Source organism: Spermophilus citellus, assembly GCF_964194105.1.
Source record: "Spermophilus citellus genome assembly, chromosome: 4".
Classification (NCBI taxonomy): Eukaryota; Metazoa; Chordata; class Mammalia; order Rodentia; family Sciuridae; genus Spermophilus; species Spermophilus citellus.
In genome coordinates, this window is record NC_138185.1 from 19,979,447 (window position 1) to 20,001,022 (window position 21,576).

At 42.7% G+C, this 21,576-nt stretch overlaps 1 protein-coding gene across 3 annotated transcripts in view; it reads right to left on the reverse strand.

Moving 5' to 3' along the window:
• Positions 1 to 21,576, reverse strand: part of DHX35 (DEAH-box helicase 35) — a 70,625-nt gene that overhangs the window by 21,453 nt on the left and 27,596 nt on the right. For all 3 annotated transcript variants that reach the window (XR_014021653.1, XM_081291775.1, XM_081291774.1), the window contains exons 6-14: positions 21,045 to 21,106; positions 20,054 to 20,123; positions 19,584 to 19,643; positions 14,067 to 14,179; positions 13,135 to 13,231; positions 11,931 to 12,089; positions 9,889 to 10,099; positions 5,761 to 5,885; positions 2,175 to 2,229 (exon numbers count right to left, since the gene is read on the reverse strand). Coding sequence is in view for 2 of the 3 variants with exons in the window: in XM_081291775.1 (XP_081147901.1) it covers positions 2,175 to 2,229; positions 5,761 to 5,885; positions 9,889 to 10,099; positions 11,931 to 12,089; positions 13,135 to 13,231; positions 14,067 to 14,179; positions 19,584 to 19,643; positions 20,054 to 20,123; positions 21,045 to 21,106 (952 nt within the window). In the remaining variant the exon portion in view is untranslated. The remainder of the gene's footprint in view (positions 1 to 2,174; positions 2,230 to 5,760; positions 5,886 to 9,888; positions 10,100 to 11,930; positions 12,090 to 13,134; positions 13,232 to 14,066; positions 14,180 to 19,583; positions 19,644 to 20,053; positions 20,124 to 21,044; positions 21,107 to 21,576) is intronic.

The following is a 21,576-nucleotide window of genomic DNA, read 5'->3' on the forward strand; positions in this document are numbered from 1 at the left end:
TTCCTCCCCAGGAACAAAGTCAGGACCTCACTCAAGCCAAACCAAACACTTGCTCTACCACTAAGTTGTATCTCCAGCCCCAAGGCAATATTTTCTTAGACATGACACCAAAAGAACAAGTGACAAAAGAAAAAACAGACAAATCGACCTACACAAAAACCTAAAACTTCTGTATTACAAAACGAGACCATAAGGTAAATGAACAGCTAACACACAGAAATGGGGAAAGGAGTTACAATTCATATACCATATAAGAAAGAGCTCCTCCAACTCAGTAAAAAAAAACAATAACCCAAGCAAAAATGAGCACAGAATTTGAACCTTTCTCAAAAAAAAAAAAAAAAAAAATACAGTTAACCCTTTGTATCTGCGGGTTGCACATTCTTGGATTTGATCAACAATGGTTCATAAATATTTAAGAAAAAAATTACATCTATACAAATCATATATAGATTTTTTTCTTACCATTAATCCCTAAAAAATACTGTAGAACAAGTATACAGAGCATTCACATTGTGCTAGGTATTATGAGAACCTAGAGAGGATGTGAAATACAAAGGAGAGTGCGCACAGGTCATATGCAAACACTGCATCACTTTACATAAGACTGGAGTATCCATAGATATTGGCATCAGAGGGGGTCCTAGAATCAATGCCCCAGGGATACCTATGGGATGAAACACATTGTATACAAATGGCAAATAAGCAAATAAAAACATATTCAATATCATGAGTCAGAAGGGAAATGCAAAACAAAACCACTAGATACCATTTCCTACCCATTAGGAAAGCTATGATACAAAAGACAAGGGGTAACAAGCACTGGCAATATGGAAAAACTGGACTCTTACACTTACTTGGGAGAATGCCCAGCAAAAATCTGTATGCTTGCCAGGAGCAGTAGTGTACGCCTATAATCCCAGCAGCTCCAGAGGCTGAGCCTGGAGGATGGTGAGTTCAAAGCCAGCCTCAGCAAAAGCAAGGTGTTAAGCAACTCAGCAAGACCCTGTCTCTAAATAAATTACAAAATAGGGCTGGGGATGTGGCTCAGTGGCTGAGTGCCCCCGAGTTCAATCCCCAGTACCCATCCCGAAAAAATCTGTATGTTAATGTGCACAGCATTATTATTCATACTAGCCAAAAAGAGGAAACAACATAAATGTCTATCAGCTAATAAATGGATAAAAATTTTACATGGCTTATCCATACAATGGAATACTATTCAGCAATAAAAATGAATGAAGGACTGATATATCCTACAACATGGATGAGCCTTAGAAACATATTGAATGAAAGAAGCCAATCATAAAAGACCTCATATATGATTCCATTGATGTAAAATGTCCAGAATATGCAAATCTAGAGAGATAAATTAGTAGTTGCCTGGGACAGGGGAGTAATGGAAATGGAGACTATGTGCTAATGGATACAAGGTTTCTTTTCTGAGTTATGAAAGCATTTTAAAATTAGATTGTGGTGAAGAATGCACTACCCTTTGAGTATATCAAAAGCTACTGAATCATACACTGTAAATGACTGAAATGTATGGTATGTAAATCACACCTCAATAAAGTCATTTTTTAAAAAAAGAAATATGAAAATATACCTGAGGGGGTAAAAAAAACACTAAAATTTAATAACCAAACTGGATGGCAGCCATGTGGGGCACCCTTCAGAGCAAGTCAGTACTTCCTGAAGATGAGTTCAAGTTATGATTTTTCTCCATCTTCAGGTACAAAACAACATTCTCAGATAAGCAAATAGAGGCTCCTCTGTAACAGACTATTTCCTACCCAAACAATTCCCCTGACTGGTGATCTCCCTGTTCCCCAAGGAAACTCCAGGAACAAAGTACAGGAATATGAAGAAAGAAACACTGAGCCACAGCTTTCAGGATGAGGTAGGGGCAGGAAGAAAAGTCCCCTCTGCCCTCTGCTAGAGAATCACTGATCTCTGATGTCTCTGAGGAGTGTGGCCCTGGAGATAGTCACCTAGCTGCTATGTACTAGAATGCTTTATAAATTGTCACAATCTAAGTATGACCCCAACTTCTATTTCAGTAGAGTGTCATGAAATGAGGAGGGTCCACCCCGTTCCTGAAGATACTAGGAGCGCCAGAGTGAATGCCACAGACTCCATCATGGGGAACACACGGAAGAGAGAAAGAGGCATACCTCCCAGAGCATAGAGTAACTCCAAAGCTTGAACCATCGACTGTGCTGGAGGGGGCTGTAAAACACATAAAAGTCCTCCGGAATTAATTTCTCTGGGCAAGGAACATACAGATGTGAGCACTTCCTATTCAAATCCACGTTCCCTCTAGCATGTCCCATTCCTCCCAGTCCCCGTGCTTCTGTTCCTGCTGTTGGCGCCCCTTGAATGTCCTTCCAGCCTTCTTGGCATCCTCGGTACTGCCTGGCCTTTAAGGCTCAGCTTGATTAAACAATTCCCCTGGCAGCCCTCCCCCGCTTCCCTTCCCCCTGAGGTGATGGTCCCTAACTTAAACTACCTCTTCATTTTCCCTAAACTCTCCTCAGACATTGCTACTGTTTACTTCACAGTCTTGACATTCTCCTGGGAGCCCCAGGATACAGCAGTGCTCACAGACGATTTATTTTTGCATCACCCAGAGGCAAAGCCTGTGGAGGGTTAAAAACATTTGTTGAATTTGCATTTTTGATAACAAACGGGAATGCTGGATGATCAACAGTTAAGCAGAGCTGACGGTGTGACTCTCAGCCTGATTCTCTAGATCCTAACCTCCTTCGGTCCTCTGCAAATCTTTACTGAGCACCTACAAAGTGCCAAGCATCATTATTTCTTCTCTCCAAATTAAAATTATGTGGTTTTGAATAAGTCAGGTATTAAAATTATACTGCTTTTCAAACTGCATGGCTTTTCTTCTAGATGCATTCAGATAACAAATGTATTTTAAGCATCACATTGTTTAAGCTCAATGTTACAAATGAGGAAAGTGGAAGACATTTGAACAAGGTCACACAGGCAGTTTGGCAAAGTCAGAAGCTAAGTTCAGGTTTCATGTTTTCCATTCTACCTCATCCACTTTGTTTGCCAGTCAAACTTCTAAAAGCTTAGGTGCACAAACCACAAGGGTGTGGACCAAACTGCAAAGAGGGCACTCCACAGACCACTGGGAGCAAATCATGTAACTGGCCCACTGCCTCTCCTCAGTCCTATGACATCTTTTTCTTCAAAGAGGCAAAATGCACAGTTCACAAATGCAGGAGCTTAAACCTTCTAGGGATCGTTAATACTGAGGTTATATTAATAGGAATAGCGAGGCTCTGATCTAGGCTCTGAACAATTACAGAAACAAGGTTCTCTTGACTCCTTTTAATTCTGACCCTATTTCAAATCACTTACCATCAATCGAAAAAACTTATTCCCCAGACCCCACAAAAATCATTTCAAAAGTATTTTCATCTAAATGAACATTCACTGGTACTCCTCTAGGACTTCATCTGATTTGGGATCACAGCAACCACAGTTTTAATATATTTGGAATTACTGTGCAAGTATAATTTGTTTGTTTTTCTCATGTTTTCCTTGTTTCTTATACCCACAAGACACCCCACTAACTACCTGGGATAGCTGCCTAATAGGCATTTTGGTCATACTCCATCAAGAAGTCAGTTTTCCCATTACTGGGCAAATGAGTGCTTCTCGTTTTTCACTTTTCTAATTAACATTCCTAAACATACAAAATTACATGTATCCTGTGATTGCCACTGTAAAAACACAGTTTCAGGAGAATGCAGCCAGAAAGGAATGAATAAAAATAAATCTGTATGTGTGTTTTTATTTTTCAATCATCCAAAAGTTTTATTATGATTTCACTATCTATACTTTTAAATTTTGATATAAAATAGTGCTAAAAACATTATCATCTATTTAAGCATTTTTTTCTTCTTTCAAATTACTTTCTCAGGAGAAACTTTCATGGGAAAAAATAACAGGCATTTCTATGGTTCATAAAATATTGTCAGAAAGTACCTCCCAAGGACCAAAACAGAATATAAAACCACCAGCAATACACAGGGCACTGACTCTACCAAATTGTTGTTAGCTCTGGATCTCATCATTTTTCTTAATAGTTGATCATTTAATTGGTGTAAAATCGGGCTTTGTAGCTACATCTTCCATGAAGGAGAACAGTCTTTGTGTCAGTTTATGATTTCCTCCCCTTAACTTTTGCTTTATTGGATATTTGATTTATTCTAAATGAATGCATTTTGAAAACTCTTGGTATTTCTTAAGACACTGATAAGTCATTTCTGCCATTATGTTTTCCTTTAATCTTAGATATGGGACTTTTCCAAGGGTTATATTTGCACACACTGTTCATCTTTTCTTTATAGTATCTTACCCTATACAGCAGTAGTCAAGGGAACATTTATTCTGTGCTTATGGTGAGCACACAATAGCTTCTTTGAGGAGCTGGGATTTGTTGGGGTTTTTTTTTTGTGTGTGTGTGTATGTGTGTGCTGTTTTTTTGTTATCCAAAATCCAGACTTGTCACACCATAAACCACGATAGCCAGGATGGAACAAATGAGTGAACATGTGAGTCCTCAACCATAGAAGTCCTCTAGGAAAATACTCATGAATGTCTACTAACTAATCTAGTAGAAATCACGAGGATAAAGACAGAAGGTTTTATTTTGGTTATATTTAAAATGTCTGCACATTTAAAAAAAAAAGTCAAATAAAAAATACTGGCAAGAAATATTACAAACAAAAGTTGATGTCTTTAATGAACTCTTGAATAATTCCATAATCCTAGCAGATAAATGACTTAAAAATTCTGATGAGCTGGGTTCAATGGCACATGTCTATAATCCCAGCTACTAAGTAGGCTGAGGCAGGAGGATCAAAAGTTCCAAGCCAACTGGGCAGCTTAGAGAGAACCTGTCTCAAAATTAAAAGGCTAGGGTAAAGTTCAGTGGTAGAGCACTTGCCTAGCATGGTCAAGGCCTCAAGTTCAATTCCAGTACTACCAAGAAAAAAAGAAATAAAACTGGCCAGTAATTTATTTTTTAATCTATGAGAGAAATAAAATTAGTGGTAGAGATAATAACCTCCGTCTCCCTCTCCCACCCTCCCCTTCCCTCCCTTTCTACCTCTTTCCAATCACATTAGCAAAACTCTAAAAGACAATGATCCAGCATGATTGGGGCACCACACACCAGGCCTGCTGGAGCCCATGTCAGTATAGCCATCTGGCCAGGTATCCACAGTCACAAAGGACTATGGACCTTTGGCCCAGTATTCTCAGCAACCTGGCTTAGGAAATCAAAATCAGCCATAGGGTCTTCCCTACAATTCTTCCAAAACCTTCTTGGCTTCCCCAGTCGCAATACTCTTGATCATGCAGGACTATCCATGAACCCACTGTCCTGGACCCTTCACCCTTCCTTACCTGGTGGAAAACCCTGCTTAGGTCTCAGATTTCACCTCAGGACTAACAGGGCAGGGAGCTCTTCCTTTGTCTCTCAGAGCACAGGGCACACTGCTCTGTAATTTACCCACTTATTGGTCTCTCTCCCCCAGCAAATAAGAAGTGGAATTACCAACAAACTAAGTGTGGCTGCTTGTCTCACCATCTCCCCCATACCCTGCTTTGGATCTGGAGCCAAATAAGCCCCAACACTTAAGCTGAGTGGGAAAAAGAAAGATGGCATGCTCTTCACAACATGCCAACATCCCCTTGAAAGCCCCCCACACAGAAGATAGGACTTACCGACATGAAATGAAACCTGAGGACGTTGTCAATCCCTAGCGCTTTCAGCTGCAGGATGACAGGGGCCAAATTGCTCCGCTGCATCTCGGGAACAGTAGATTGAGGCAACTTGTCGAAGGCTTCCTCTGGGGATAGTAAATCAGAACAGTCAGGGATCCAATGTGACAGCCAAATGCAATCACATGCCAAAGGGACAGACTTCCTTTTCTACCTTGATCAAGAATCTCCAGGATTCTGAGACCAGATGCACATGACCTTGTAATGCAAGGTTTTTATATTTACAAAAGACCTTTCTATTAAAAAAAAAAAACTTTAGATACTACATTCTAACAATACTCCTTTATAAAAATTTGTCCTTTTACTTCAGAATGTTGTTTTTCAAATGCTTTTTGTGAGCAAAATATCAAAGCAGCAAGTATTTGCTGAATCACTATTGTTACCCAGTTATCGTCATCTCTTGGGTAGAGAATGTCAAGGAGTCAAGAACTGCACATATAAGCAAATTTATAAAAAGTAAAAATTGTCCAAATCTAATTTTTTAAATCAGTAATCAAAGCACAATGTCACACCCAGAATCCAATGTTGACCCAAATAGATTAATGAATAGATTAATGAGTGCTTACATGCCCCATAGCAACAAAAGGTGACCTAAAGCAGGAAAAAGTACCACGTGGCACAGATATCCTACACTAGGAGGGGCAGGAAAAGAAATGGGGAAGGAAGAGACTTTGGAAGGCCTTTTATAAAAACTAGACAAAAGGGTACAGGTAAAGAGGCAGAGGGGATTAAATTATTTTTGTATATATACAGACAATGCTCCACCCACAAAACCCTCCCACATCAGTCAACATTTTAACAGATGTACACCCTTCTTAAACACCACGGTGGCCCAACCTCCATTTAGACCATAAAGCTCTAGTGAACTAGGGGAAAAAAACAAAATGAAGCAAAAGGTGACATGAAGAAATAGCACAAAAGGTTTTCCTTGAGAAGACAGACAACCAAAAGTCTAAGGACTGTGATATAAGTTGCCATATGCATGGGTCTACCCAGGAAGTTCTGGATCCCGAGCAACAGCAGAAGTTCCAAGCAGATACTCTCTAGTTTCAAAAGCATCTTGGATACAGTTTTTTGGCAGGAGAAACAAACTTCCCAAATACACCATTTTGGCAAGGGAAAAACAGTCATCAGATGAGAGGCCAGCCCTGCTCGGGGGCCGCTCACAGGAAGCAGGTGCATCCTCAGAGTTCACTGGTGCTCAGCTCTGGTGAGGCGCCTAGGCCAGAAGCCACAGGCCAACCCCTAGAACAGCATTAGTGACAGGAAGGGGCCTGGACCAAGACCTGACTGCTCTGCAAGGAGGAACAGATTAGGTCCCATCAAGGGGTCCTCCAAAGAGAAGCGGAGGCTTGGGGAAAGAGGAAAGAATGGTCACCAGAGACGGCTCTAAAGGAGCCCCATAAGGAGTTGCCACTGAGGGGACTTCGGGGCTAAAGAGGTTTTGCTGGGCAAAAAGGAAAAAGCCCAAGGAAAGGCATCTGAGGTCTGAGTAGCGGATGCAGGAAGCAGAGGGCACATCCAAGAAGAGTGCAGTTCAGCTGAGAAGCCATGTTGAGCAGATGCAGATGGTGAGTGAGAGGAGATAAGATGAGGAAGAGTTCTGGAAGGTTCAGAAAACTGTAAGGTCTGTGAGAGGTGTGCTGTCTAAAAGCTACACTCTGGAAGCCTGAACGCTGGACACTGTGCACTTGTTACTATGCAGTGGCCCCTCCCCAACACCACTTCCACTGAAACGCCCTGCAAAGGGACTCGATGATCTTTCACCTAAATCCACCTGAACACCTTTAGTCCACACTCTATTACATGATTTCTTTGGCACAAGAGATGGGTGCTGACCATGACCTCTTTCAGAGTAATTTGAGCCAGGCATGGTGACACACACCTATGATCCCAGCAATTCAGGAGGCTGAAGCAGAAGGATCTCAAGTTCCAGGCCAGCGAGGCAACTCAGTGAGACCCTATCTCTAAAAAATAGAAAGGGAAGAACATCCCTGGGTTTGATACCCAATACCACCAACAGAAAGAAAGAATGAGGCGGGGGCTGGGGGAGGAAGGAAGAAGTAACTGAGTTCCTTAAAAAACTAAACATGAAATTACTATATCACCCTGCAAAAACCAAAAGAATTAAAAACAAGTTCTCAAGTACATGTACATGTATCTCACAGCAGCACTACTCAAAACAGCCAAGGTGGAAACAGCCCAAATGTTTACCAACTGATGAATGAATAAACAAACAAACTGTTTTCCATACAATGGAATATTATGCAATCATAAAAAGGAATGACAAATGGCATACATGGTACAATGTAAACGGCCTTTGAAAACATTACACTAAAGAAGTCAGACACAGAAGGTCACATATTATATGAAGGTCACATACTATATGAAGGTCACATATGGTATGACTGTATTTATATGAAATATCCCAGATAAATCCATGGAAGCAGAACACAGATTGGCAATTGCCAGGGATAGGGGGCCAGGAAGAATGGGGAGAAACTGCTTAAGTAAGGGTTTTCCACTGGAGGGACGGAAATGTTTTGAAACTAAACAAAAGGAGAGGTTGCATATACTGTTCACTCTAAAATGGCTGACTTATGTAAATTTCACCTGAATAAAATTTAAAATATATGAGATTATATATAAATATAGATACATTTTTGAAACTTCCTCCTCCTCTGCATTTCAGGGTGCCTTTTCATCCTGGTCTTTACCCACTCCAATCAGGCTTTCTTAGCACCTTCAGGGGTTGTCTGTACCTCTCTGGCCTCGGTTTTGCCTATGATGCTCCACATCCCCTTCCTCCCCTCCCAGTACTTGTATATCCCATTCCCTTTGCCTGGAGTGCTGAAATCTTTTCTCTAACACCTCCCGTTTACTTGGATAAATACTGGGCTTCCAATAAGGTCAGGTCCAAACACAACCTTGGTTGTGAAGCACTTTCCAGTTCTAAAAAAAAAAAAAAACACAAGCCCTTCTCTGTTTCCAAGAGCCCCTATTCTCTACAGTAATCCTACCACACCTTAACATGCTAATCTGTTAGTGGGTCTGTCTCCACCACCAGACTGTCCACCATGCGACCACAAGCCTAGTTCCACGGAGCCCTAGATTCCCAAGCCTCAACCCCATGTCCAGCATGCAACCAGGCTCTGTAAACATTTGCTAAAAGAAAGAAGGCCGGGGTATAGCTCAGGGTGGAACACTTGCCTAGCACATTCAAGGCCCTGGGTTGCATCCCCAAAACCAAAAAAGAAAATAAGGAAAGACAGAATGACATCAAGAACTGAATAAGGATGATAGGAACGAGAAAGGAAGGGAAGCAATAAATGGCAAAGCTACAACCTTCAGACCTGGTCAGCAACAGCAGGGGACAGGGGAAGGAGGAGGGACTCAGTAATGATTTGGCCAAGTCTACACAAGGGAAGAAGAAAAAAATCTCAGTACCACTCCCCACAAAAGCAAAGAGTAGAAAGGGAAGGAGCAGCTCTAGACACACCTTTTTTGGTTAAAGCTGTCTCCAAGCTGGGAAGAAAGCTCTTAAGGGCAGGGGTGTCTTGATCAGAATTTTAATTTTGCTCCCTCACAGCCTAGCACAGCACAGGGCATAGAGCAGGAATTTACCAACTATCTGTATTCTGTGAATGAGTCTTATTTAGAGCCTTCATCCTAGCTCTGCAAGATGGAATGGGACCAAGGTGAGGTCCCACAGGATTCAGGGACCTCAGAATAAGAAAAAAGCACATTAAGCTAAGAGAAAGGTGAGAAAGACCAAACCTGAGACATAAAATCCGTAGAGTCACATGGCCACAGAAGGGCCTGGGCCCCAATCCTAAGTTAGAACAGGAGGGTAAACAGGTGGTGATTTGCTGGGCCAGCTTTAGCCAATGAGGTAGAGTAAAGAAGCGCTATGCTTAGGGCAAGGAAGGTGGCGGGGGCCAGATCACAGGGCGTCCTGGCAGGGAGGGCTGGATTTTACATGCGTTCTGCCACAGGGATAAACATTACTACATTATCCAAGGCCCAGGCTAACTATGAGAGTCAAAAACCCTTAAGGGGAGTCGCACTAACCTGTATAGAGGCGGTAACACTTTCCAGAGCGGTTGCGCCCACCGCGTCCTGCACGCTGGTTGGCGGACGCCTGGGACACAGGAACCACCACCAAGCATTCTATAGCCGTCCTGGGATTGTAGGCCCGCAGTTTCACAAAGCCACAGTCGATCACATACACAATGCCACCGATTGTAATGGAGGTTTCTGCCACATTGGTGGCCACTATCACCTAAGTCCCCCACAGAAAGAAGAGTAAGAAGGAAAGCCGTTGATTCTTTTCACTGTAAACAAACTTGAAAATCCTAAACACGTAATGATATTTCAAATCAGGATCTGTGAAGCAGTTGAGATACTAGACAGAGCAGTAGCTTCAGAGTTGGGAGCCCTGGGCTGAAATCCTCCCGAATCCTGGGTCCCTGGAGAAGCTCCTTGACCTCCTGAGTGCTGGTTCCTCACTTACATAATGACAATTACCACTTCCCCCGGGGTTGCTGAGGGATTAAATACCGATACATATATCCAGTGATGAGAACCTAATACTGGGCACATGGTATCTATCAACGTTAGTTTTTCTCTTTCACACAGCATAAGTAAATCTCCGTCTCACCCAGGTATATTCACTGATTTGCTCACATTATAACTAGTTTCTGAGGGTCTGCACTTGACCAGGCACTATCCAAGATGCAGGGGATATATGATGGACAAGACAGTCAAGGCCCCACTTCTCCAGCAGTTTAGTGACGGTGTTCGGGATGGAAATACAGCAAGAAGAGAAATTCAAAAAATGACACAAAAAAACCACAACCCAGCAGTGTAACATGCTGGGGTACATGACGTTTATATTATATGAACAAGGCATGCTACTTTGGAATGGAGGGCCAGGGAGAGCCCTCTGAAAGATGACTTTGACTGAGGCCTGAGTAACAGGAAGCAGCCAACCCTACAGAGATGCAAGTAGAAGCTACAGTTCAAAGGAAGGAGAATCCACCAATATGACCAGAACACAGAGCAAGTACAGGATGAGCTTGGGGATAGAGGCAGGGCCCAGGTCACGTGCAATCTCTGGGCCAGTGTGAGGTACTTTTTCATTTGTTACAAGTACACTGGAAACTAGTGGAGGGTTTAAGCAGCAGAGGACATGTAGATCATCACACTGGGAACTTTTTTCAAGCACTTTTCATTTTTTAAAATCACTTTATAAAAAAATCTTCCTAACATTTTTATATATTAGAGTTTTATACTATAAAACCATCTATCACAAAGTTTTTATTATTTGTTTTACAGCTACAAAAATTGAGACTTAATGTTAAGTAACTTATCCTGGGGTGCACAAGTAACTCAGGGGATCCAAGCCTCCTAACGGGTTGGCTGCGTTTGCCTGGGCGACTCCAGTTGCTCCCTCTCAAAGGCCAAAAGGCTGGGCACCCGGTTCCAAGTGGCCTGATCAGCAAGGCCTCCACACACCACCCCCACCAGCTTTGTTCTCTACCACCTGCTGGGCATTCCTCACCTAATGGAAGGCAAAGGACTGCAGAGCCCTGTGGGTGAGGAGCAGGAGTCACACTGGCTGATGATGGCCGGCTCCCTCTAATCAATGCTGCTTCCCACCACACCCTCCCCAACCCAATTTCAAGGCTAAATACTTTTAAGCCACTCCTTGAATTAATTGATTTAAACTTGGCTCTACAGGTAAACTGATACTCAAAACAAGTGGTTCAGAAACTATTGGTAGTGACTTATCTATTGTTCCTAATTGACCACAAGCCAACACGACAGATCTTTAAGCCAAGGCAGATTCCTGCCATGGGAATTACCAGGCAGGCAGAAGAGAAGTGAAGAGAAGTCACCTGCTCTAATAATTACTTTCAGAGTGACCCTCTGTGGAGCTCGTTTAGAAATCTTCACATTATTTACTATAACATGGCTTAAAATTCTGAAAGAAACTTTCCTATTTAGTAAGTTTCACTTCAATGTAAAAGAAAAATCCTTGCAGTACATGACAAAGAACTAGTATGACTATAGATGGTCGCAGACACCCTTGGTCATCAGGGTAGTCTCACCTTTCTGACGCTGCGTGAGACCCTTTCAAACACTTTCATTTGCTCAAAGGAAGGCAGACCTGCATACATGGGGAGAACCCGGAGGTGCTTCTTCATCCCAGTGCGAGCGAGGGCCCGGGCCTGCTCGATCAGCATTGACACGACAGTTTCCACCTCTTCCTAAACATTGAACCAGACACCAAAGGAACAGATCAACATGAAGCATGTCACTTTATCACACTGAAAAACAATGAAAGTTGGAGTCAGAATTTTAATTTTGGTCAGATTCATGAATTTTGGTGATACCACATTCTACTTGGGACGGTTTTTGAACAAATGCTAGAACAACAGTGCCAGAGGGGTAAAAATTTGAAACTATAATATTAATCACTAAAACTAAACTACCTGTAGTTAATAGGAACATTCCCGATAAATTAAAACAATGACAATTTTACTCAGTTTTATGGACTGAGAAAATAAAGCCTTCCATGCAAAGGTCAAGTTGTGGCCTATAAAATCATCATGAGTTTTTCCCAGAAAAGACTACTAACTGCAGAAAATGTTTGGCAGTGAAGAAGATCAGAGCTGGAGGGTAGTTCTGAATAGTGTTAGATCCTTGAGGGAGGACTTGGACTTATTCAGTTGTTTTTCCAGCAAGATAGCCACTGACCAACTCCAGGATGAGTTGTAAAGGTGTCACCAGGAAAAGAGGCACACAGTGGCAACATGCATGCAGCAAGATGCACATGTTAACATAAAATCCTGGCCAAGAAAACAGCCACTGACTCAATTATCTAACTAATCAGCTAATACATTTAACATACACTTAACCCTCTGCAGACAGAACAGAGAAGAGCTAACAATTCCCTGACAATCCAGTTGATAGATAACCCAACAATTTTTCATACAGGTAAGTAACTGCAAAATACAATGAGTCAGGTGCAATTATACAGGCCTACAATCCCAGCGATTTGAGAGGCTGAGGCAGAAAGATTGAAAGTTCCAGTCCAGCTTGGGGCAACTCAGTGAGACTGTCTCAAAATAAAACATAAAAAGGGCTGGAGTTACAGGTCAGTGGTAGTGCCCCTGGGCTCAAGCCCCAATACCACCCCCCGCCAAAAAAAGGGAAACATGAAAAAAAATGGCTAAGCAGGAAAGTAGCAGGGCTCTACATTAATTCATGTGTTGCCTTAACATGTCTATTCCTCAGGCCTGATGGAATTACCTGGCCAGTAAGAAAGGCTAGTATGTCTCCATCTCCCTCTGTCTGGTGAATTTTTACCACAGTTTCCACAGTTGATTTGATATAATCTGGAACAGGACTGAAAAGACATTGACATAAACTCATCACTAGAATATGCTCATTAATTATAGATCAATTACCTTATAATCTGGCAACAAAACCTCCTGAAAGTAAGTTTGGGCCTGCCCAACAAGTAATTAGTATGAGGATAAATAAAAACAAACATTCACTCTTTTTTTATGCACTCTTTGTGTAATCCATAATTACACAAAAGCTATGATTTTTAGCTATACTTGCAAACAAATAAAAATGATACAACATGCATACAGATGTGCTGTCTTAATATACAAAGATGCCAGGCCAGGGAAAACCTGGGGCTGTGGTTCCAATGCTGAAGCCCACCCTCTCCCTGGATCATTTTCCCTTCTGGCCACGGGCAGCACATATGGGTCAGGTAGGCTAAGATGTATGTGCTCTCCAGCTACAACAACTCAGAAGTCAAGTTCACAACTCTCTTAACAGTCATTAGGCCAGGCCCTTGGTCAGTTTGCCCAATTAGGACCAAGAATTACAATGGCTCCTTTTCTGTTCAAGGGGGGATCCTCCCAAAATTGTCAACCAGGCCTTCTTACTAAGGATGTAGAGAATATACCCGGATCACCGTAGTAACCTCACTGACGGGCATCTGAGTAAACCCCAGTTCGGGAAAACTCTCAAACCTCTCCCTTCAGCCTTTCATCATTTTGCTCTTCATGCAAATTTGCATGACAGTGTCAAAAATTCAGCAGTGACCTGAACAAAAACATGCTCCTCCTCACTGCCCTTAGAGCTGCGAACAGACACAGTTCACTGCCATTCCACATTATAGGCCCAGGTTTCTAAACACTATCATCAAAAGTCAAACATCATCAAACCTTTGTAGATAAAAGATATCCACCGGAAATGTTCGCCCTTCCACTGTAAGGATCACACACGTATCCCTGGTTGGATCACTGGTTTCATTTTGATTAAAAAAATCCCGAAATTTCTAAAAAAAAAAAAAAAATCAGTTTTTCATCTTCTCTCAAAAAACAAAAAGGTCACAGTATTTATGGAAAAAATAAAACTGGCAAAGGGCAGAGACTGGAGGTAGGGATTAGGGGTGTGTGTGTGTGTGTGTGTGTGTGTGTGTGTATAATACAGATAATGTATTGCAAAATAATGTTTACATTAACACTTTTCTTATTGAAATTGTGGGGAATCATGTTTCAATGATACTCTTTACCAAAGGATGCCAAACTCGTAGCGTAGAGAATGATATTAAAAGCTCTAGCCAATGACTTCAGGAGATACCACCAAGATCCCCTCTTGGTAAGTGTCCCCCCAACATACTAAGGAAAGTGAGAAAGAAGAGCTACATGACTGAGTGACCACACTGGCGGTGAGTTAACACTAGATGCAGGCTGCTGGTGCCAGCTGGTGAGGAGACAGAGTCATCCAGGTTGGTTGAGGGTGCCATTATTTGAATCTAAATGACATTCCCATTCGCCAACTATAGTCCAGTTTCCCTGAGGCCTGATGATGTAATTGCAAGGCCCGTCTTCATTATTTCTCCATCTTTTCTAGTGTACAGAACATGCCCATCCCCACTCCTGACAACTAAGGAGCTCAGAAGCAGCACTAGTAAATGAAATCAAATACAAAGTGAATGGGCCTGGAAGAGTATTGCTAAAAGAATCCAGGATTTAACGATATACTGGGGTGCTACCCATTAACTTTAGGGGTGTCTGGGAAGAGAAAGCACAGACATAAAAGTGCCTCAGGCCAACAAAAGGATTCTGTGTGCTACAGAGAATTCCACAGGGTACTACCCTTTAGTTTCCTGTTGGCTGAATTCCCTCCAAGTCACTTTAGCCTCCTGCACCCCTATGATATACACCGAGCAGTAACATTGAAGTAAGTGAAAAGACTTCCCTTGCCCCAAAACAACAAGCAGTCCAGGGAAGGTAGATGTGCAAAGAACCAATCCTAAGATAAGCCAAGGAAGAGGGTTATAGTTATCCCTCTGAAGGGGCCTGAGTCCTGCTGCCTGGGCACTGCACTTGTCAGGCAAGACTAGGACGGTGAGGGTCGGGGAGGACCTGTGCTCTGGATCCTGAACTCTGGTGGCCATTTAGAGGTGGGCAGCAGGGATAAGAGCCAGGAGGCAAGTAGACTAATTAAGGCAGCTATTGAAATAGCTCAGAGGAAGAGTGAAAGCACGAGCGCCGGTTAAGCGTTCAAAGCATTGTACCGAAACAGGACCTGACAACCTGTGAGTGTGTGCAGACATGTTTATGTCCTGGAGAAGGGTGGGATTTCTTCTTATTCAGTCAGGGATAAAAACTTCCTAAAGCAAAGACGGTCTTGGGCCTGAATGACTATGATCACAAGCAAGGGAGTGGGACAGAAAATCCAAGAATTTCATGTTTATGAGTTTAGGTGATCCTCAGCTAGCTGCTGGACAGCTCAGGCTGGCACATAGGAGCATGGGATTGCCACAAATACAAAGCGTAGGCTAAATCAGGGGCCACGGGAACGGGCAGCCTTAGGAGGAAGAACAGCAATCAAAGAGGCCTAGGAGGAAGCTATTGAGGAGACAGGAGAGAGGGGAGATGGCAGGGTTCAGAAGCTACAGGAGGAAGATTATAAGAAAGGTTTGGTGGACAGAGCCAAATATTTCCAGAAAGTCATGCTGATCAGGGAGGGAGATCATGAGAGATGATGGCTTAACCTTAGCTGCTAAGGAATATGTGATGCTGAAGAGTAAAGATGGAAGGTTAATCTCTCAAGAGAAATAATTCAGCATGTACTGAGAAGACCTTTATGCTTTATCTTTATTTAGAAATACAAAATACATATAAAAGCAAATAAATGTGGTATCAACAGTGCATGAGTCTTGAGGCAGAATCAACTGGAAATGAACTCAACACAACTGGAAAAAGGTTCTAAATCTGGTCCACAATGACATAGACACATTGTAAGAAATATAACAAGACATCAGGAAGAGGACAATCTATGAAATGAAATGCAAATGATGGGACATCTACTGGGCTGTCTTCTAGCTCACCATGGCTTCCTTCCCTGGTAGCTGCTCCTACCTGATCCACACAAGTGGACTCCCAGCAGTCACGTCTATCCCTTGGCCAACAATCTCTAGCCATGCACAGTCATCCAAGGTGGGAGCCTGAGCCCAGATAATCCCAAATTCCTTCTCCAGGTATTTGAAAAGAGAGGAATTAAGTCTCCCTCCAAGTAATTGGACCTGTGACAAAAAAATCTATGAGAACTATCAGAAACCATATTTTCTGTCATGTGACAGAAACAAATAAAAACAATACCATATGATACAACGGTTAAAAAATACTTTACAGTGAGCCAGGCCCTGTGGTGCATACCTATAATCTCAGCAACTAGGGAGGGTGAGGCAGGATGGTCCCAAGTCTGAGACCAACAACTTAGTGAGACCCTGGCTCAAAATAAAAAGAGCTGGGGGTGTAGCTCAGTAGTAAAGTACCCTTAGGTTCAATTCCCAGTATTAGGGGGAAAAAAATCCAAAACTTGTTAATTATACTTGGTCATACATGTCTTTGTTTGGTCATGTACATAACTGTTCACTTAACTGAGCTCACATTCACAAAGCAGACAAACCCATCAAGGCAACCATGTGATCAGGCCCTTATACTCCATTTATCTTGGCCTCCCCATAGCAGCCACTGGTGTCCTCATTTGCAGGCTAGGCCACCCTAGTCCCTGCCAGAGCAGGTACCGTATCAGCAGCCCGATTCTTCTGGGCAATTTGTTATTTGTCTGACACCTACAGCCAGGGGCCAGAGAAGGGTTCCAGGAACCCCTGGGCCTCTAAATCACAGTGCTACCTAAGCCACTCCCTACCTGACTCCTGCGGTGCTCCTCACTCTTACCCTTTTCTGCCCACTCACATCCTCTTCCTCATCCCCTTGCTCTTACACATCACACTCACATGAACCCACACCTACTCACCCCACAGCCTCCACCTGCTGATCCCCTCAGTCCTACGGATCCTCTCTCACAAAGGAGGCACTGATGCACAGTTGAGGAAGCACAAAGGAATAAGTGACCCTGGCTCACCACAGGCTCAGCTGAGTGTTGCTGAGGTCCCAGCATGCTCTGCTGCATAGCACACCAAGGCATGACAAATCTCCTACCCTCTGTCTTCCCATTTGAAAAAAAAAAAGAATACTTCCAGGAAATCATCTGAATCAACTACTATTGGTAGAACAGTGGCTATTTTTTTAAATCTCTATGTAAAGAGACAATGAAAGGCAATTGTGAGCAATTATTAACTATTAATTAGCAATGACTCTAGGAAAAGACTTGGATGTTCTACTTTTCACCAGAACTAAACCTATTTCAGACAATTTTAAAATTAAATAAATTTTAAAAGAAAGAGGAGGCAAAGATCAGAGACATTCTGTTCCAGCCGACCGTGGAGGACAGAACTGGAGGTGAAGTAAGCACTGTCCTCAAAAGAGCATTCCAGGCGTGCATGTGTGGCACAGGCCTATCATCCCAGTGCACAGGAGGACTGCAGCCTGAGGCCAGTCTCAGCTCTTAGTGACAGCCTTAGCAATTTGGTGAGACCCTGTTTCAGAATAAAAAATAAAAAAAGGGCTAAGTGTATAGCTCAATGGTAGAATACCCCTGGGTTCAAGTCCCAGTACTAAAAAAAAAAAAAAGAGTGAGAGAGAGTGAGCAAGACCGCACACAGTCCAGGAGATACCATGGATGGTGAGGGAGATGAGAACTAACGAAAGAGGGCAACAAAGAAGCTCTGACTCAAAAGAGATCATGAGCAGCCCTAACAAAGGAGGCCTAGAGCCTGTGAGAAGGTCTGAGAAGCCCACCTGAGTTCATGTGCAGTGCAGACACCTCTCTTAGACATACTGAGCTTTTCCTTCTCCAAGTTGTTCTGCATTCCTGAAGCTACAGGAAGACCAGGAGACTGGGAGCCATAACCAGCCAGAAGTTTCTCACATCTCACCTGAATTACACAACTGGCATCTTTGTATCCACTTTTGTGTCATCTACACAGGATCCAAAATGATTTTTCTAGAACCCAAATATGATCAAGTCATTGCTCTGCCTCACCTGCTCCCACACTCCCAAGCAAGTGCACAACGTGACCCATCCCCTTTCACTTAGTCTTAAGGCCTTCCAGTATCTGACCCCTGCCAACCTCTCTAGTCTACTCTCCCACTGCTTCCCATTAGTTCAAAATTTATTCAACACAGGCATCTACTCTGTGACAGACACTGTTTTAGAAGGAAGGAGATATGGTCTGATCAAGACTGGAGTGAAATAATGAGAGACCTGGGGAAACAGTGGTCTAGAAAGAGAGGCCCCCAAGAGCAGATGTATCCTGCTCTGAGAACAGCAAGGGGACCAGTATGGCCAGAATGGGGGAGCACATAGGAGGTGGTGGAAGGAAAGAAAGTCAGTGGATGGGGGACAGGTCACCCCTGCAGGGCCTGGCAGGCAAGGTAAGATTCACAGCTCACTGAACTCACGGTTTCTTGCTGCTGTGGTTCTATACCTGGTCAGGAAGACCCTCTCCAACTCTGCCCACCTGGGAAACTGCTATGCAGCTTTCTCATGAGCTGAGATACCACCTCCTCATTGACTGTTTCTAGATACTCGCTAGCTGGCTGGAATTCAGTGCTCCCTCCTTGACTTCTCAGTACTTTAAATGCAAAGAATAGTAAACACCTACTTACAGGTCTGCTTCCCTAAGGAGCTGGGACATGTATGGGTCACCTGCAGCTAGCACAGTGCTTACATACGTAAACAGCATGTGGTCTAAAATATTTGTTGAGTTAAACCACTGTCTAAAATATTAGTCATCAAAGAGAAAAATAATGTAAACCTAGCCTTAATTTTTTTCTTTTTGGGTGCTGAAGATGGAACCCTGGGCCTCACACACGCTAGGGAAGTGTCTACAACTGTAGCCCCAGCCCACCATAAAAAATTTTAACATGGAAATTATTAAACATACAGGTGAAACCTCTATTGTACACACACGCGCGCACACCCACCCACAAACACTAAACATATAAGGTCTCATTATAAATAAATTCAAGCCTCACACTGAAAAAAAGTAATAAAAAGAAGTTGCCTGTGTGGGGAGAAAGACAGCGTGCAGAGAAATGAGACAAGTAGGTAATCATGAACTCCCTTAGTTAATTACAGGCTAATTTCCACCCACAAGCTGAAAAGGAGTATCCTGTGATCATGTGAAATCTAGGACACCAGATGGCCCCAGAAGGAAGGCAGGCCATTGCCAAAGACGAGCTCCTGCTACAGCTCCCTTCCCAAGGACATGTTCAACAATTCCAGTGCTATGGGGAGAGCAGGAGGGAGGAAGATGCCTTTACCTCTGCATCCAGAGTGGCTGAAGCCACAATCAACCGAAGATCCCCACGCTTTTTCTGGATCTAAAACAAGAAGGCATTAGGAAACATGATAACAGTGCAATATTTATGGATGAAATAATCTGATGGATGACCATTTTTTTTCCCCTTTGGATTTTCTTTGGATTTTCCAAATTGCTACATGCTTTTCCAAGTCAGTAACAAAGCAAAAACATAAAAACAGCCAGGTGCAGTGGCATATGCCTATAATCCCAGTGGCTTAGGAGGCTGAGTCAGGAAGATCACAGGTTCAAAGCCAGCCTCAGCAACTTAGCAAGGCCCTGAGCAACTCAGAGAGACCCTATCTCAAAATAACACATTTAAAAAAGGGCTCAGTGCTTAAGTGCCCCTGGGTTCAATCCCTGGTACCAAAAAAAAAAAAAAAAAAAACCCATAAAAATATAAAAACAAAACTCTTGTCAGCGGAGCCATACCTTTTTTAACAAGCCAATGGCAATGTCAGTGTACAAGGTCCTCTCATGGGCTTCGTCCAGCATAATGACACTAAGGATCAAAGGGACACTGTCAGTGAACATCGAAACAACCACCCCATCCAGGCCACCAAAGTACCCTGTGGGTACTCAGCCCTCCTACAACCACTTTGGATCAAAAGGAAGCCTACTGGCAATGCGATAATTCTTATACTAATAATCATAGTCACTTCAACACATCCTGGCGTACAGAAAGTGGTGCTGTACTGCTGTCTTTAAAGAGCTTCACCAACACATGGATTCCAACAGGATTTATCATGTGATTTCTCATAATAACACAATCTATGTGCCACAGGACACATAAAAAACAGAACGAGGCCCAGTCACTGTAAGTCTGGCAAGTGGCAGAAACAGGCAAGCAGGCAGGTGATCACAGTTGTGACACACATGCACCACAGAGCCTTGTGTGTGTGTGACGGACAAAGACCATGAAGGAGAAAGTGATAAATAATTATTTGGACTCTTATGTGCCTTATGTTCAGTAAAACACTACCCAGTTAGTTCTCTGGAGTGCTATGATTCTACGGTGACTATCAGCCCTGGGTGTGACCGAAGCAACATATAAAGGACAACTCTACAGGCTGTTTAATGACAAGGGGGCTGATGATGTAGCTCAGGGGTACAGCATTTACCTAGCATGCATGAGGCCTGGGCTCAAGCCCCAGCAACACTAAATAAATAAATAAACAAGTAAGGACAGAGATTTTTCTGTGCCCATTTTTATTTACTTTCTGTTTGTTGTTTCATGCACATAAAGGGCTGCACTATCTAAATTCTGAGTAAAACATCAAGGATCAAAATAGCTGGGGTTAAGAGAAAAGTTTTGAGGCAGCTGAACACAGATATGAATCTCACCTATTGATAGAAATGCTTGTCAATCTATTTGTGGACTTTGGAAACTGCAGGGAAGTTATCATAGGAAAAACATATTTACCTATATTTTGTTAACAATGGATCAACCATCATTTCCCTGACCAGCATTCCATCAGTAAGAAACTAAAAAAAAAAAAAAAAAAAAACAAAATTTTAGACATAAGTCATTTATATCATATATTAATAATTTTTTTAAGTTCAAGCAGAACTCCATAAAGTTCAAATATCCTGTTGGTCAGCACCTGTATAGGACAATTCCCATAAAGGACTGTGAAGAGATGGCCCAACATTTTTTTTTTTTAATCAGTAAGCAACAGAACTGTTACCAAAATAGATCTCAAACACGTGGTCCCTGCTGGGCTTGTGAGTCTTCAGCAGAACCTCCACAGCAGTGAAGGCCCACTTCCTCTGGTCCTGCACCTGGAAGTGCTGATGATGGGCAATGAAGACAAACCTGCCTCCGCCCAGGGAATGCCAGGAATCTGAGATATCTGCTTTTACAATTCACAGACTGTGGATCGCAGCCCTTGAGGTTATTTACCTCAAGTTCTTCAGAGATTAACTTTAGGAGCCAGATGAGGTCAAGTAAAGAA